General features: G+C 46.2%; 6 protein-coding genes across 6 annotated transcripts; 2 read left to right on the plus strand and 4 right to left on the minus strand.

The window, feature by feature from the left end:
* Positions 1–1,885: 1,885 nt before the first annotated feature.
* F4807DRAFT_462452 (uncharacterized protein) lies at positions 1,886–3,019 on the minus strand (the record flags this gene model as incomplete). The annotated part of the gene is made up of 2 exons (XM_048001826.1): positions 1,886–2,078; positions 2,133–3,019. 2 exons carry the CDS (start codon positions 3,017–3,019, stop codon positions 1,886–1,888), a joined length of 1,080 nt encoding a protein of 359 aa, XP_047852166.1.
* A 1,315-nt stretch (positions 3,020–4,334) lies between these two features.
* Positions 4,335–5,317, minus strand: F4807DRAFT_434036 (uncharacterized protein). The gene has a single exon (XM_047998753.1). It carries the CDS (start codon positions 5,148–5,150, stop codon positions 4,479–4,481), a length of 672 nt encoding a protein of 223 aa, XP_047852167.1. The 5' UTR covers positions 5,151–5,317; the 3' UTR covers positions 4,335–4,478.
* An 802-nt stretch (positions 5,318–6,119) lies between these two features.
* F4807DRAFT_173486 (uncharacterized protein) lies at positions 6,120–7,225 on the plus strand. Its single transcript, XM_047993494.1, has 3 exons — positions 6,120–6,390; positions 6,446–6,613; positions 6,664–7,225. Exons 1-3 carry the CDS (start codon positions 6,263–6,265, stop codon positions 7,022–7,024), a joined length of 657 nt encoding a protein of 218 aa, XP_047852168.1. The 5' UTR covers positions 6,120–6,262; the 3' UTR covers positions 7,025–7,225.
* A 528-nt stretch (positions 7,226–7,753) lies between these two features.
* Positions 7,754–8,131, minus strand: F4807DRAFT_462455 (uncharacterized protein; the record flags this gene model as incomplete). The annotated part of the gene is made up of 2 exons (XM_048001827.1): positions 7,754–7,840; positions 7,892–8,131. 2 exons carry the CDS (start codon positions 8,129–8,131, stop codon positions 7,754–7,756), a joined length of 327 nt encoding a protein of 108 aa, XP_047852169.1.
* Positions 8,132–9,634: 1,503 nt separating this feature from the next.
* F4807DRAFT_469160 (uncharacterized protein) lies at positions 9,635–10,736 on the plus strand (the record flags this gene model as incomplete). Its single annotated transcript, XM_048002680.1, has 1 exon — positions 9,635–10,736. One exon carries the CDS (start codon positions 9,635–9,637, stop codon positions 10,676–10,678), a length of 1,044 nt encoding a protein of 347 aa, XP_047852170.1. The 3' UTR covers positions 10,679–10,736.
* Positions 10,737–11,602: 866 nt separating this feature from the next.
* F4807DRAFT_434040 (uncharacterized protein) lies at positions 11,603–12,671 on the minus strand. Its single transcript, XM_047998754.1, has one exon. The coding sequence runs from the start codon at positions 12,613–12,615 to the stop codon at positions 11,953–11,955; it is 663 nt and encodes a 220-aa protein (XP_047852171.1). The 5' UTR covers positions 12,616–12,671; the 3' UTR covers positions 11,603–11,952.
* Between the last annotated feature and the right edge of the window lie 1,471 nt (positions 12,672–14,142).

Raw genomic sequence — 14,142 nt, forward strand, 5'->3', positions numbered from 1 at the left:
GGGGCCCAAAAACATAAATAGCCTTGACTCCCTCCTCAGTCCACTCTGGCAACTCTCTTCTTCAAAACATCCATCATCACTCCCACAACTCACCCAGCAGCAGAGAGATCTATCACCCCATCAGCACAATCAGACTTCGCGATGCTTACTGTTGAACATATCTTGAATAATGTCGACGAATATTTCCCTGACTCTTTAGACTGGGAGATTCCGTCAATTAAGACTATGGTGGCGTTGTATAGCCTCCCCTATGGCGGGAAGAGTATTTCCGAAAGGCTGTCGATTCTAAAGGAACTGAAGGAATCTAACACCTATGGTTTGTGGTGTCTCTAAAATTATTTGTCCATAGCTAATGTTCCTAAAGCGACCGATACAACTGCCCAACATCAGCAGACACGGAAAGTCAGCAGCACGTACCCGACTGGAATGCGTCGGCGTCGCTGTAGACGGTCATCGCGTCTGAAAGCAGCCGTTCGAAAGGACCCAACCAAAGCACCCAAAGGCATAAGAAGATCTCGTCGCGTCCGTCACACGATATGACGTGTTTCAGACTCAGCATCAAGCTTCGATATCATTTTCATGTGGGTGTCAGAAGCCTTTCCCGTGAAACTGGTAGCTAGAGGTTTTGCCAAAGCTAGTTGGTGATCGGAGGTTGGCCCTGTGCGACTGTGATAACCTCAGGTAGCCCCATGGAGGATTCGTTCGTAACTGGCTCTTAGACAGAGTAGGTTCCAAGAAAAGGAGGGACCCATGTATATATACCGTGTTCCCTGATAGGATTAGTTTAGATTCTGCGCAACAGCATGACTGTTTCTTACCTACCTAGGTAGTCTCTTAGGTTCGCCTCGTGACAGTGGGGAGATAGCAACTAGTATCATGGTGATTATGCGTAAAAGTAGGTAGATTGCAGTTTGATTACCTAGGTAAATATATACAGAATTGCTAATTAGTTGAATTTTCTATCATGAACGAGGAATGAACGTGTTTCTGCAACAGTGCTGATATTAGATAGCTATCTACCTACTGATATATAATATTGCTAAAATAACCGGTACTATACCTGACAAAAGCACTGAGTTTCTTGCCGTTAACTAAATGCATACCTACTAACTGGCAGAAATCTCCTATTACGAACCAAGCATAAGTCCAGATATTATCCATCGCCACGTGGTATATGCATAGGTACCTACCTAGGTAGGTATCTGTCCCTATCCTATATCCTTTAGGTACAAGGTCAGATGATTCCTACGGGATCAGGGCCGTTCAGCTCAATGGAGAGACATGAGTGTTGGTAGATGGAAGGACTTTTCAATCAGTATTTCCTATTGGTTATGGCTAGGGAATGCTAAGATTGGAACATCAAGGTTATGGAGCAATATTGGACATCATTGCCACCCTCTACATAATAGCTCTTTACCTAGTTGGCATGAGACTACAGCTCCACCATGATTACTAACTATACTTCAAGCAGCCCCTGAGCTCCACTAGCACCAACAAAACCTTACTTCTAGTTGGTTGAACGCCTCAGAAGATCACGGTGAGAGCCGCAACGCTCAAAGGCTTAAAGAGCCTGCGCTGTTGCCAATGTGCAGTTGCCGATTTTATGGAAACTGTAGTCTTATGCCAACTAAAGGAATACACTAGCGAGTCAGGGGGGTCACGTCTGGGATACAAGATAGGACCACAGGACCACACTGAGATGCCACACCGAGATTCCCGGGTCCCGGGCACACTGAGATACATGGTCACAACAAGAGATGCTTGGCTGTTGGTTCCCCAGTTCTTCCGCGCCCCGGTTCCCTGTCACAACATCATGCCACACCGTGATCCCCGGTTCCAGGCCACACTAAGATCCCCACTGCCCCGCTCCAAGCCTCGGGCTTATTCAAGCAGTTAGGATTTGCCTGATGTTCGCTGCTGTAAATGGAAGCATACCAATGAAATTGTTTGATCTAGCTGCGGCTTCAGATGCTTCTGCGAGATGAGCACAAATGCTTACCAGTTGGCTAGGACAGATGCTCAAGATACTTGTGGCCACCATATGTAGGGTCGCATTGTCTACTCTTTTGAAGTCCTTGCTTCGGTAAAGTTAGCTGATGAGAAACCCTGATGAGCAATAGCTAATTACGTACACAATCGCCTCTGCCGCATCAGAATATATCAAGACAAACAGTGGTGATGGGGCCGCTAAGTCACTCCATCTTTTGCTAAATCGCTTACGACCTTGTTTTAATTTAAGTCTCAGCTCTTTCATATTTGATTGCGTCTCCTGGGAGCTCATATATATATCCATAGCGACATTGGCGTCACGATAGTAGGGCTCGCGGTGGACATGTCCGTTGTCTCTATCAGACTTGATAATATCTTCGAGGAGCCTGAAGAGCCGCATCAATTGAACGTTAGCAAGACGCCGTAGCATATTGGTGCCCTGCCCACAGATGACACTGTCTACAGCCTTGAATGCAGATATAATCCGAGGATCTTCGCTCACGATACCATTAGGTAAAGTGGTTTTGCGTAGCAATATTACCCAATCAGACAGAGTCTTCTCACAATTTTCGGCGAATGTTCTGATCGGATCGTATCCGACGAGCCTCTTGCTGATGGGTGTTACCCGTGCTAGCCTTTCTTTATAAACGACCTTCCCCTTGGACTGACTCTCTACACGGTGGATTGGCCGTCGTTTTACATGCGACGAAAAAGACTTATTGCTCTTCTGGTCATCGTACCTGCGACGAAAAGCTAAGGCATTGCAGCCGAGACGTCTTGAGATTGTACCGTCTGTGCAAGTGTCACTTTCTTGGTCCATTTCCATGGGCTCGGAATCGGATACGATGCTTGCAGACCCTGTCTGTTGTTCTATGTCTACATCGGGGCCCGCATCGATATCCATAGGATCTAAAACTTCGTGAGGACCATTGAAGCTAACTCCTTCAAGGTGCAGCCTATCAAGCATTAGTTCGAGCTTTCTGACGTGAATAATGCCCCAGTCATTATCCTGGTTAGTGTGCTGTGCCATAATTAATCTTTCACACCTTGGCGGAAAGTAACGTCTAGCTCATAGCAGATGATAAAACAAGAGGTTTTTCTTCTTTTTTTAAAAAAAAAAAAGATTTTCAGTATTTTTGTGAGATAACTTGAAGGCTGCACCGTGATCTAAAATTTATAAATCACCAAAAATCCTGGATCCAGGCCGCCAGGGTCATGGCAACCTGGATGCCGGAGGCTTAGTTTACAGGAATGCTCACGCAATATACCTACCTAGGTACCTATAAAAACGTCGCCGCTCTTGCTGACATGAATATTTCATAATAAAGTATAAATTAGGTAACCTAAGCACTAGGTAATCATAGGTATAGTTGTCGTCAGCTAGAGATTAGGGGGGTGGTACACTGAAGTAATGGATTAGCTACAGGCAAGATACTGGATAGAGGAATAAAAGGTAGTTTAGGTTCGATTCCTATTAGGCCTGTTGGTGCCTGCCTTTTATCCCTTTTATCTAAGCACTAAAACCCGCAAGATCTCGGTTCTGGTCGACCGAAAACCCCCAGTCCACTAAAGTTCAGTACGGTTACGAGAGCTGCACAAGGACCGTTTTTACCACTATTATTAATGGTATAAGATAATTATAATGAAAGTATGTCGTTAGAAAAGTGCAAGATAGGTGTAGGACTTTGTACCTTTGGCTTTAATATATAATATTGGGATTGTGGAATGGTGGAAGTATATGAGTTGATTAGGGGATACCTAAGGGGAGATACTGGGTAGAGTGATAAAAGGTAGTTTAGGTTCGACTCTTATTAGGCCTGTTGGTGCCTTCTTTTTATCTCCTTTATCTGGTGATTTCGTCCAGGTGGTGCAGTGGTAAGTGCGTCGCTTTTAAGCATCGGCCATGTGGTTCGATCCCATGTTATGCGGCCTGAATCTCTTTTAAGAGTGCCGCCGGGGGCGTCACTTCCCTGCCCTGGTCTAGATACTGGGTAGAGTGATAAAAGGTAGTTTAGGTTCGACTCCTATTAGGCCTGTTGGTGCCTTCCTTTTATCCCTTCTATCTAGGGGATACCTAAGTGGATATCCATAATGTATTAGGTAATTAATTGAGCGCTCTCGGGGGGGAGGGGGGGTTATCGCTAATCTTAGAATGCGCCGTTTACCTAGTAAGCACTATCTACTGGGTGCCGGGGTTTTAGTTCAATATCCATACACCAACAGGTTCCGACAGTTTGGTTCCCCCACCATCCGGGCGTTCTAAGGTTATTTCCAGTGCGTGCCATCCCTGATCCTAGGCCATGATTGGTCCGCAATCGGACCATTCACCACATCGCATCGCCATCGTGTCAGATTGCACTATTATGATAACTTTAGTTGAACATTGAACGGACCAAAACGCCTAGTAGTCATTGGCAGTGATCACCGCCACGGACACAAAACAATCCAAATAAGAACATTCATTATCATACAAGTTCTGTTTTCTGCTTCTATATCTGGCTGTAAATTCTTATGATATCGCTAAGCATATCCCCCATCGTACCACTCCCCCTACCGTCGCTTGGAGGGATGTCTCCGTACTCGGTCGACTTGGTTGATTGTCTTGATTGCGACTCTTGGAAATCTTGGACGGCAACGATGATACTGTTCGCGAATTGTGTCACGTCGTTTCTCCGGTCTATCTCTTGCTGATACTGGGTATTCTGCTGTGTCAGGAATGTGATTGTTTGGTCTTTCTCTACTTCTGTCCGTTTCTGATCCAGTATTTTCTGGCGCAATTCTCTATTGTCCTTTTGCAGCCTGTTTATCTGGTCCTCGGACCAGCTAATCATTCGTCTTAGCGGCTTTTTCGCGGCGAGGGGCCTCTTCTCTACGGGGGGCCGCGTCTCTAGATGATCCCGACGGTCAGCAAGCCGTAAGGGAGGTGCAGGTTCTTCAGGAGGCAACATTGGAAGGTCTTTGAGATGCTCGGGGGGGTTCATGTCCCAACAGGGTGGAGTAGAGCTGTGATCGGTCCCGCCCTGTAACCCTTTCTCCTCCTGCGGTCGGACAGCAAATAAATTCCGTATCCCCGAAAGGCACCCTTTGCGTGTTGGTGTGCGCTGAGTGCCCAGGCTCGAGTCTAGATCAGATACTTCATTCACCGACGAGGATTCTGGCATGGAGAGTACGACGAGACATGGGAAGTACCATTGGTCACAATGCCAACGAGGACGAAAACATGAACCTTGAGCCAATGTAAACTTCTGAGCATGAACAATCTATGATATAGGTAGAAACCAATTTGACCATCTCATATTTACCTGTAGGTACCTAGGTATTGAATGCCGAAATCCCGGTTCCAAAGTGCCCCGAGCCGATGGTTCTGGCTCCGGCGTCCGCATCCATTCCCCTAACCCTTACCCCTAACCCTTACCCCCTACCCCCTACCACTTCACCCCTCACCCACCTGCCCCTCCCAGTTCGTGCACCGACATCATCGTATCCTCACGTGGGCTCCATAAGATCGACTGGTCCTGATCACCCCCACCGGCTTGACCTCCACCTAGGAGGTGGTGCAGACATCTTTGAAATGCGCTTAAACTTTTCCTCAATCTTTCAACCGCTGCTCCCATCGTACTCACGCCTTGCTCAAGCGCATGAAGTATCTCGCATGCCTGGCCCGATAAGGTCTTGGTGTCTTGTAATTCTGCCTCAATTTTGTCCAGCCGTGAATTGAGATTGATGAGCAGACTATGCAATGGAGTTAGTTTCTGATATGGCCGCGGAGTGTAGAGGTCGGAATCTCACTTCCTCGTCACGTCCTCATTAGGTGTCCAATCTTCGTAACTCTGCATCTGCTGTTCTGGGATTGCTGGGACGATGGGTTGTTGGCTTATCATGTCGGTATGCTGTGTCAGTATATCATCTGGAAAGAACTCTCCCAGTTTGCAGTGGTCTTCCAACCAATCCTCCCATCCACTGACATTCTGCGTATCGGGCTCCATGATAATTCTTGAATGGAAAACGCTGGCGACTTGCTGCTAGCATGTCAACGGAAACCATGGAACGTGGCAGACACAACTGGGAGTCGTCTGAGACCTTGAAAGCTGGTGGCATGTCTCCTAGCCCCAGGTACCACGAGCGAGCGAGTTCAGTATTTAAACTCGATGACGGACCATGCGTGAACGCTGCTCGCGTTACTTATGTTATTTTCCCTCGTAACACACAATTTCGCATCTTACCACACCTTCAAGGGCTTCTCTAAAAAAAGAAAAAAGAGAGATCCGGAAACATGAGGACTACAGTTCTTCTTGTGGGGCTGTTGGTCGCAGTGGCAGGTGCTTTTGAAGACTGGCCACTTATGTGTATTTCCAACCCTCCGATGCAGTTAGTTGCGGGCATTACCAACGTCTCCGTAACGTAATACCCCTCTGTTCAACCACATAAGGCTAGGTTGGTAATAACTGTCTTACAGGAATGAGAATTTCTTTGAGAGGAAATGCCGTGCGCTCCTGGAGTTCGCGGATCCAGACTTTGCGCCCGTCACTTACTCCTTCACATCTACCTCCCCTTGTCCAGGTTCACGGGAGACCAACTTGCCAATACCCCTTGGCTCGCCTAATGGAGACGCGCGTGTCATCTGGTTCGCCCAAAATAACCCTATAGGGCCTCCTCTTTCTAACATGATCGCAGGCAATGCCACCATTCCTCGTCTTGTAACCTTGCCGTTATTTCCAATGGAACACGCAGCCGGTCGCTCATCCCCGAACAGAATGGCACTATAGCCTGTTTACCTTTGGGTTTTGGTGCGAATACCAGTAGCTTATTCAGCCAACTGCCTCAATCTTCATCTGTCACAGGTATCCCAATATCAGCCGCTACGTCTAAATCTTCTCTTGATTGGAATTCTACCAATACAACCAATCGGACCACCCCCACCCCCACGGTGACTCCTGATGTTAACTCTGCGACACAAGTTTCGATTCCGTCATGGAAAATATTCACCATCACGCACACTATCACGACACTGTTGACCACCACCTTAACGTCCTAAAACGTGTATTTGAGTTGAATTTGCCCCAGAGATACCTAGGTAGTCCGAATGTGTTGGTGTTTTCCATATTAGGATCTCTAGCGTGATTTGTTATAATGCAATCTCTTTGATAAACATAGGTATAACCCTGGCTTGGATTTATCTCTTGATGTGACCTATAGAATGCTCCCCTTGACGTATGCTCATATAGGGCAGTAGAGAGTACCTCGCGGTTAAGCGCCTGGCAGTGCGTTTGTTTGAAGGTACTTACTATATGTTACTCATGCGGATTTGTGCCGTGCTTTTCTTTTGGGTATTCTGGACGGCAGGGAGAGTTCACACACCATGAAACCGTCGAAAAGTGGTTGGGAAGACTTTTACGGGCATCAAGTGCGCTAGCTAGGTAGCGTTGGCGCAGACTAGTTAGCTATCTAAACAGGCACACCGCGGTCAATATGGATATCTACCTAGGTACTATTCCAGATGATATTCTGGATTTGCCCTTTAACAGTGGGATGGTAGTATATATTTCTAGTGCTCTACATGAAAATAGCTGTGCGTACGCGGTGCGGCTATAGTATCATTGGACGCAAAAGCTATCATTATGATTTTGGAACTCTTTCCTCGACGTACCTATAGTCATCCCCACAGTATATGAATTAAACCCTTATATGTGCCTATATGTCTTCTGAATTCGTCACCCTCCTGCCGGCCGGGCTCAGGTGGGAATCGCTATATTGCCCTTAAACGCTAATCTACCTCATCCTTTCTTCCCCTCCCTTTCTTTTCTTTCACCAGTCCTGGTGTATACACCACGGGAAGAAGATATTTTCGCATCTAATGCCATAGTTAGTAAGTTATCGGCTGATAGAGAAGGTACTAACTCACGATATCATCCATGACATCAGGCGTGTCGGTGGATGTGTAGATATATGAGCGGTGCCCTTTTCGTATTGCTAAGAGGACTTCATAGCCACAGTCGTTGTGGAAATCATCGGCCTTTTTAATCAGTGTATTACGCCGTTTTATAGATTTGGTAGTGTGTTGTTTTGCCTCCTTCTTGGTAGTGAATCTTTTGAGGTCCTGAGCTTCATGTGAAGCTTCTTGGGAACTGTTCGGCGCAGCCATGCTTGGGATATCTGGATTCGAGGAGATATACGTATTCTGTCTGGTATTAGAGCATGGAGCCGTTGACGAAGCCCAACGTAGGCCCGGGGGTATTTTAATTCATGTTGTGATTACTGCTGGGTTTCATGGCGTCCCAACTCCGGGATCCAGGTCGGATTACAGCGCTTATGTAGATGATGATATATCAATCATCGAAATACAGATTCCGTATGCCAGGTAACCAGAGTCTTCGAAAATGGATCGGTTACCTACTGAGATTTTGGCGCTTGTCGCAAACTTCCTGCCTCTGAGTTCTCTGCGCGCATTTCGGCTTACTAGTAGCCGCCTAGCTAGCATAGCATGTCCAGTTCTCGTCCAACATATTTCCTTTATTAACACGGAAGAATCTCTGGCGGAGTTTGAACGTTTCATCTCGCAGAACCAGAGAGCTACTCTGCACACAAAAAGGCTGACGATATATCATGGAACTTGGCCGACCTGTACGCAGGAAGCTTGGGAGACGCACCCGTTACTATTAGGGGGATGTCACCGGATGGATATTGGCTGCAAAAGAAGTAGTGAAGCAGTTCAAGCTTATCAAGATTACAGGGACTTCATCCGACGCGAAAGTTCTCGTGAAATATCCGACTTATTAGTAGCACTACAAGCGTTACCAAACTTGAGGTCGATTACGCTCACCCACCTCCGTGCTTCACATCTGAATCAGCCTCAGTATTCTCGCCTAAGAAAAAAGATATGGCTTCAGCCATACATAAGAGAGTCTGTCAGCCCGACGGTGACATGGGTACTGGGTGTCTTGAACGACTTTTACCATGTGACAGAGATTGAGATCAACGGCAATTTCAATCCATATGATATCGAAGGGCCGGTTCGGGCTGGATTTATTAAGAAACTAACGCTGACATCTCTGATATGCTCTGACAGCCAGAGGTTGTCAAAATTCCTTTCTTCGTTCAGCCAAGTCCAAGAACTGTCTCTCAGAATGCATGACGTCTTAGCTAGCACCGAATTCCCTTTGGACCAATTCCTTTTGCCAAAGCTAAGGAAAGTAGAATTGACGAATGGACAAGTCTCGGAGAGATCAATGGTGGCATTCATAGAACGCCATGCATCTCTTTCTGTTCTTTGCACCCGAGGTACTAGAATAATTCGAGGCTCTTGGGAGTCCATTCTGCACGGGTCCCAGCTAAGACCAATGGCCGGAGCCGGGTCCATTGGAGCTTTGACTGAACAAACATCCCAATTATCGGATGTGTCTTCGGCGAGCCCCATATTAGGGACAACGGTATGCTTGTCCCGGATTCCCAGGCCATCCCTCTAACGTTAAGTACTCGACGTTTCTTCTGTCCAACTCTATCTCAGCTACCGAACTACGCTGAACTATCCATTTATATCCAATTTATTTCATTAATCAAAAACATTCATCCTCTTCTCGGCGGCGCTGATCATTTTTCATCTCTCTTTCCTTTCAAGTCAAGTCAAGTCAACTCAACAAGTGCAAGCATGGCCTCGATCAATTTCACTGCGCCAAATAGTGTTGATGACATCTTAATGTTTGGCAGGTACTACCAAACGATCGTTGCCATGGAGCCAGACTTGGTTGATGACAGGAGGCTTCTACGTGAGGAAGAGGCCTCCTTTATCCGGGAGACTGCGGCTTGTGATGATTTAACCGCAGTAGCGACTTGCCAGGAAAGGCTCAACCTGGGACTTGACTATTACTACGCAGTCAAACATCAAATCACGTCGTTTCTTAGAGTATGGGACGGCATCATTGACCAGAAACGTCGCTATGATGCTGCAGGATGGTTTGAGAGAAGCCGTGGTTTTATCGATTCCTTCCAGTTCTGCTCATACCTGATCCCGCAAAGAGTTAGTATTGGGTTTCTTGGGCCTTACGTGGGCGTTCCACGATTTAATAAAGGCTTCAGTGATGGAAATACGTTAGGCCGCCCATTTTCTTACCACTCTGCAACGCCGACAGTTGTCAATTCGCCTCTGCGTTGGACCGAATCGATTCAACATGGTAATTTTAGAGAGCAGGCCCTCTCTGACAAAGAATATCCAGACGCTCTTGCCCTCTCGCCAACTGTCTGCAACGACGATTTCGAGGACGTTGATGTCTACGGCGGATCTGGGACCATATCCATATCAAGTGATGATGACAGCAGCGACGATGATATTGATTACAGCCAGTACAGCGATGAGAGCGATAAAAGTAAGGCGCTCCAGTTCCCCTCCGAGCTCACTGGCAGAAACCTCTCAAGTCGCGGCTTCGAAGGTCCGAGCACATATCAGCCGAAGGCACTGGAAGATACGTTGAGAGAAAAGCTTCTCAACAACCTTTCCAAAACAAAGCAGCCATATGAGACTCTCCAACGCGATGATGACGTTGGAAAAAGACCACCTGCCTCAGGAGAGGGGAAGCGTCCAAGCCGAACGTTAGAAGACGTACAGAAGAAACGGAAGTTTTTTGCAGTTCAAGAGGGCAATGAGCATGAGTATGAAGGAATCACTAAAGGAGACAAGCGGCCGCGCGCCGCATGAAGGTAGAAGAAGGTGGAGAAGAGAAGCTGGAATGATGGAAAATTTGTTGTTTACCGAGGATGTTATGCCATGCTAGCTTTTACATGGAGTGCTAGTATGTTTGTTATTTATTGTCCCGGATCCCTTTGCGGATTCATTTCATTCTCTCCGGGTACTTATAGAATGAGACTCAATCTGATTGTTAGAAGTTGTTATCTCAATTCAATTGTCGGACGTGTTAACCTTGGAACGATTATTTTCAACACGTCATGCAATAAGAAGATATTTGCCTAGAAATGATTACGAAAGGTGATCTAAATGCCCTTGGATTAGATGGGATTCCGGATGTATGACTTGTCGATGGATTTATCAAAATTCTAATAAAGTAGGTACCTAGTAGGTATTGATCTACCCAGGTACTCTGGAAAGACTTTTCGAAATTCCTTATTCACAATACAGGCTACGAAGAATCCGGTCACGGTTTCATCATTAGGTAATTGTGAACCCGCTATTACATTGAAGAGTTTAACGTCCCTCCTGACCGAGCAGAGAGGCCCTAAAGCGGGATGGGAAAAACTGAGATCGAACCTTGGTCAAGTAGCCCATGGCGGGATTCGAACCCACTCACAATGCGTAGTCGTACAATTATAAGCCCGAATATGAGCTTTCCAATGGCCAGCTTCTGGGCAGATGGGTGTCGGATTCGCGCCACGTTAAGCCGGAGCTGAACAGGGGCGCGTCCGGAACGGGACCGGATTAGCCGCCGTAGAACAGACGGTAGTGCACTATCGTCCGTCGTCCTAATCATAAATATTAAATAAAAATGTATAAGCTGGACAATACGTCTAATACATACAGAGTAGGTAATCACACACCGAGCAAGCAATGTGGATAACACCCGAGAATACAATAATCAGTTGATTACCTAGGTAATGTCAAATGCTTGATGGATTTATATTGATAAAGAATGACCAAGTAGGTAGGTATGAATTGAGTACTATAACAATTAACATGAAAGAGTGAATAGTGAGAAGCGTCGTCCTTGTTTCCAATCTCCTCCGAACAAAAAATAATGTAACCTAAAGAGTGACAGAACTATAAGTGCCTTTGGTCCTTACATTGGACCTCCTCCAAAAAAAAGCTCAAAATAAAGAGTGTCTGAGTGATAAGTACCGTTATCCATGTATCGAACCTCCTTCCCCAAGCAATACCACCAAGTATCGTAAATTCCCCACGTGTTGTGAAATCTTGCAACAGCAATGGGAATCGCCTCCTTGGTTTGCATGGATGTCTCACTAGGCGTTGCTGGGAACGGTTGGAGCCTGTCGGAGAGGTGTGTCACCCTTGATCAGATGCACAGTATTGAGAAATTCCCTACAGGCCTCGGAGTCGATATCCGCATAGCCATGAGTGAGAGGATAGAATGAGTCCGGAGCCTTGTCGTAGTATTGCATATCGAATTTTGTCCCGATTACAGCGAGAGTATAAACGCCCGCCAAGCCATGGTGTTCACTAGAGCGGCGTGCTGCATCCCGGATTTGTTTCGTGACATCAGCCTCACTGCCATCAACCTTTTTAGCTTCGCAGTAGAGGACTCCCGTTTGGTAGTTGCCACTTTCATTATATCGATTCAAGACAATATCCACCCTTCTGAGACTGTTGTCGGGAGGAAATTCGCAGGAGAGAGAGAAGATGGCGCTTTCGTAGAATGCTGAACTGAGGATCTTGATCCAGAGTGCCGTGGATGCGTATTCGTACTTGGTCTCCTTCGCATCTTCGTACAATTTTCTGAGAAGGCAGGGTCCCTGGGGGATGACGTGGTGGTCGGTTGCGAGTATGATCTTGATTTGAAAAACGTTTTCCATGAGCTCGCGGGTTTGTTGAGCCAGTGTATCCTGTCTCTTATTGTCTAAAATGTCAGCATTCTGATGACATTGCTGGAATCGTGAGTTATCCATATCGAACGATGTTATGGCTGAGGGTATTATGGGTGAAGAATCAGAGAGAGCAGAGGATATGCTGATGACATCGAGACTCAGTCTGGGACGAGCATGGCAAGCCTTTTTAACTTCACTCTAGAGCAGAATATAGATCGGGAACCGCGCGTGTATTGAAAATATTCCTCACGCGATTCCTGCGAGGTAACATCTCCAGCTAGCTGGATATTGGTATTTCACTGTAGTTGACTAGGTGGGCACAGAAATTGGGATTCGTTTTAGCCGAAAGAGGACCGATAAATCTTCTCTAGGTAGCCTAGATCTTCATGCATACCACGTCGAGTGTAGGATGAAGATGGAGTACGAAGGAGGTCAGTTTGCTGATTGGCATGGATCTAGTAAATTTTGGAAGAGAACCCTTGTTATTGACACTAAATTGATCGTCATCATCGTCCTTGTCCTCCCAACTTCCAAGGTTTCTATGCCACCTCCCTGGATTGACTTAATGGGCGACTAACATAAAGATCTCAGCAAGATACCTTAGTACCTAAGATAAGTACCGCATTGAAGCGTTCCTAGCCATCCGTAAAAGACACATGGAGATGATTTCTTCAGACCAATTACACGATGTAACACACCTGATGAGCACACATTATGGACGGTTATCGAGTGAGTACCAACACCATTCACATAAATTGGATACGACATAATAACAAGTAATTCCTCTACATATACTCTAGTACCTACCTCAGTTACATCTTGTTCTCGGCCTTCGTATAAAGGTCCGATTACTTGCAATACTACCTAGGTAGTACGTAAATAGTCTGCCAGGGATAGCTTTTATTGTAGGTCTGCCTGGTGTCTAATATAGCCCCGATGACATCCCAACATGCAGGGAAGAATGTCACGTAATATAGGCATGTAAGCTTGTTTACAGTATGCCTATTTGTTACATATGTCTTGGTAGGTAGGCAGATATAGATATAGCTAGGTAATGCTAGTATCGCGACAGTTTAATGACTAGCTTAAGCCGCTGGGAAAATGGTGGCAGAGAAACCGCCTAGGGAAGTTGCAAATATTAGAAGTCACACTATTAAAATCGCGATATGGTAGCAATGCGCGGAGATTGATGACGAAGGAGATGTGGTATCTCTTTGGTTGGCATAAGACTACAGCTCCACCACGATTAGTAACTGTACTTCCAGCAACCCCTGAGTTCCACAAAATCTTACTTCTAGTTGGTTAGACGCCTCCGAGATCACTGTGAGAGCCTCAACGCTCACAGGCTTTGAGGGCCTGCGCTATTGCCGATGTACAGTTACCGGTTCTGTGGAGACTGTAGTCTTATGCCAACCAAAGAGATAATAAATAGAACCTTAAACGCCAAGTTGTAGATGTTGAAAATGTCGGCTGCAATAGTTCCAAAGTACCACAATACTATGATAAATCGACTGATGCATACGGTACCAACCTACATAGTAGGTTGGTAGGATGCTAGAGGAGGAGGGTCAGCGGCTCGTAGCCCATGTGCAAGTTCATCTAAACCAA

Source organism: Annulohypoxylon truncatum (genome assembly GCF_022578515.1).
Source record: "Annulohypoxylon truncatum strain CBS 140777 unplaced genomic scaffold F4807scaffold_26, whole genome shotgun sequence".
In the NCBI taxonomy this organism is placed as follows: domain Eukaryota; kingdom Fungi; phylum Ascomycota; class Sordariomycetes; order Xylariales; family Hypoxylaceae; genus Annulohypoxylon; species Annulohypoxylon truncatum.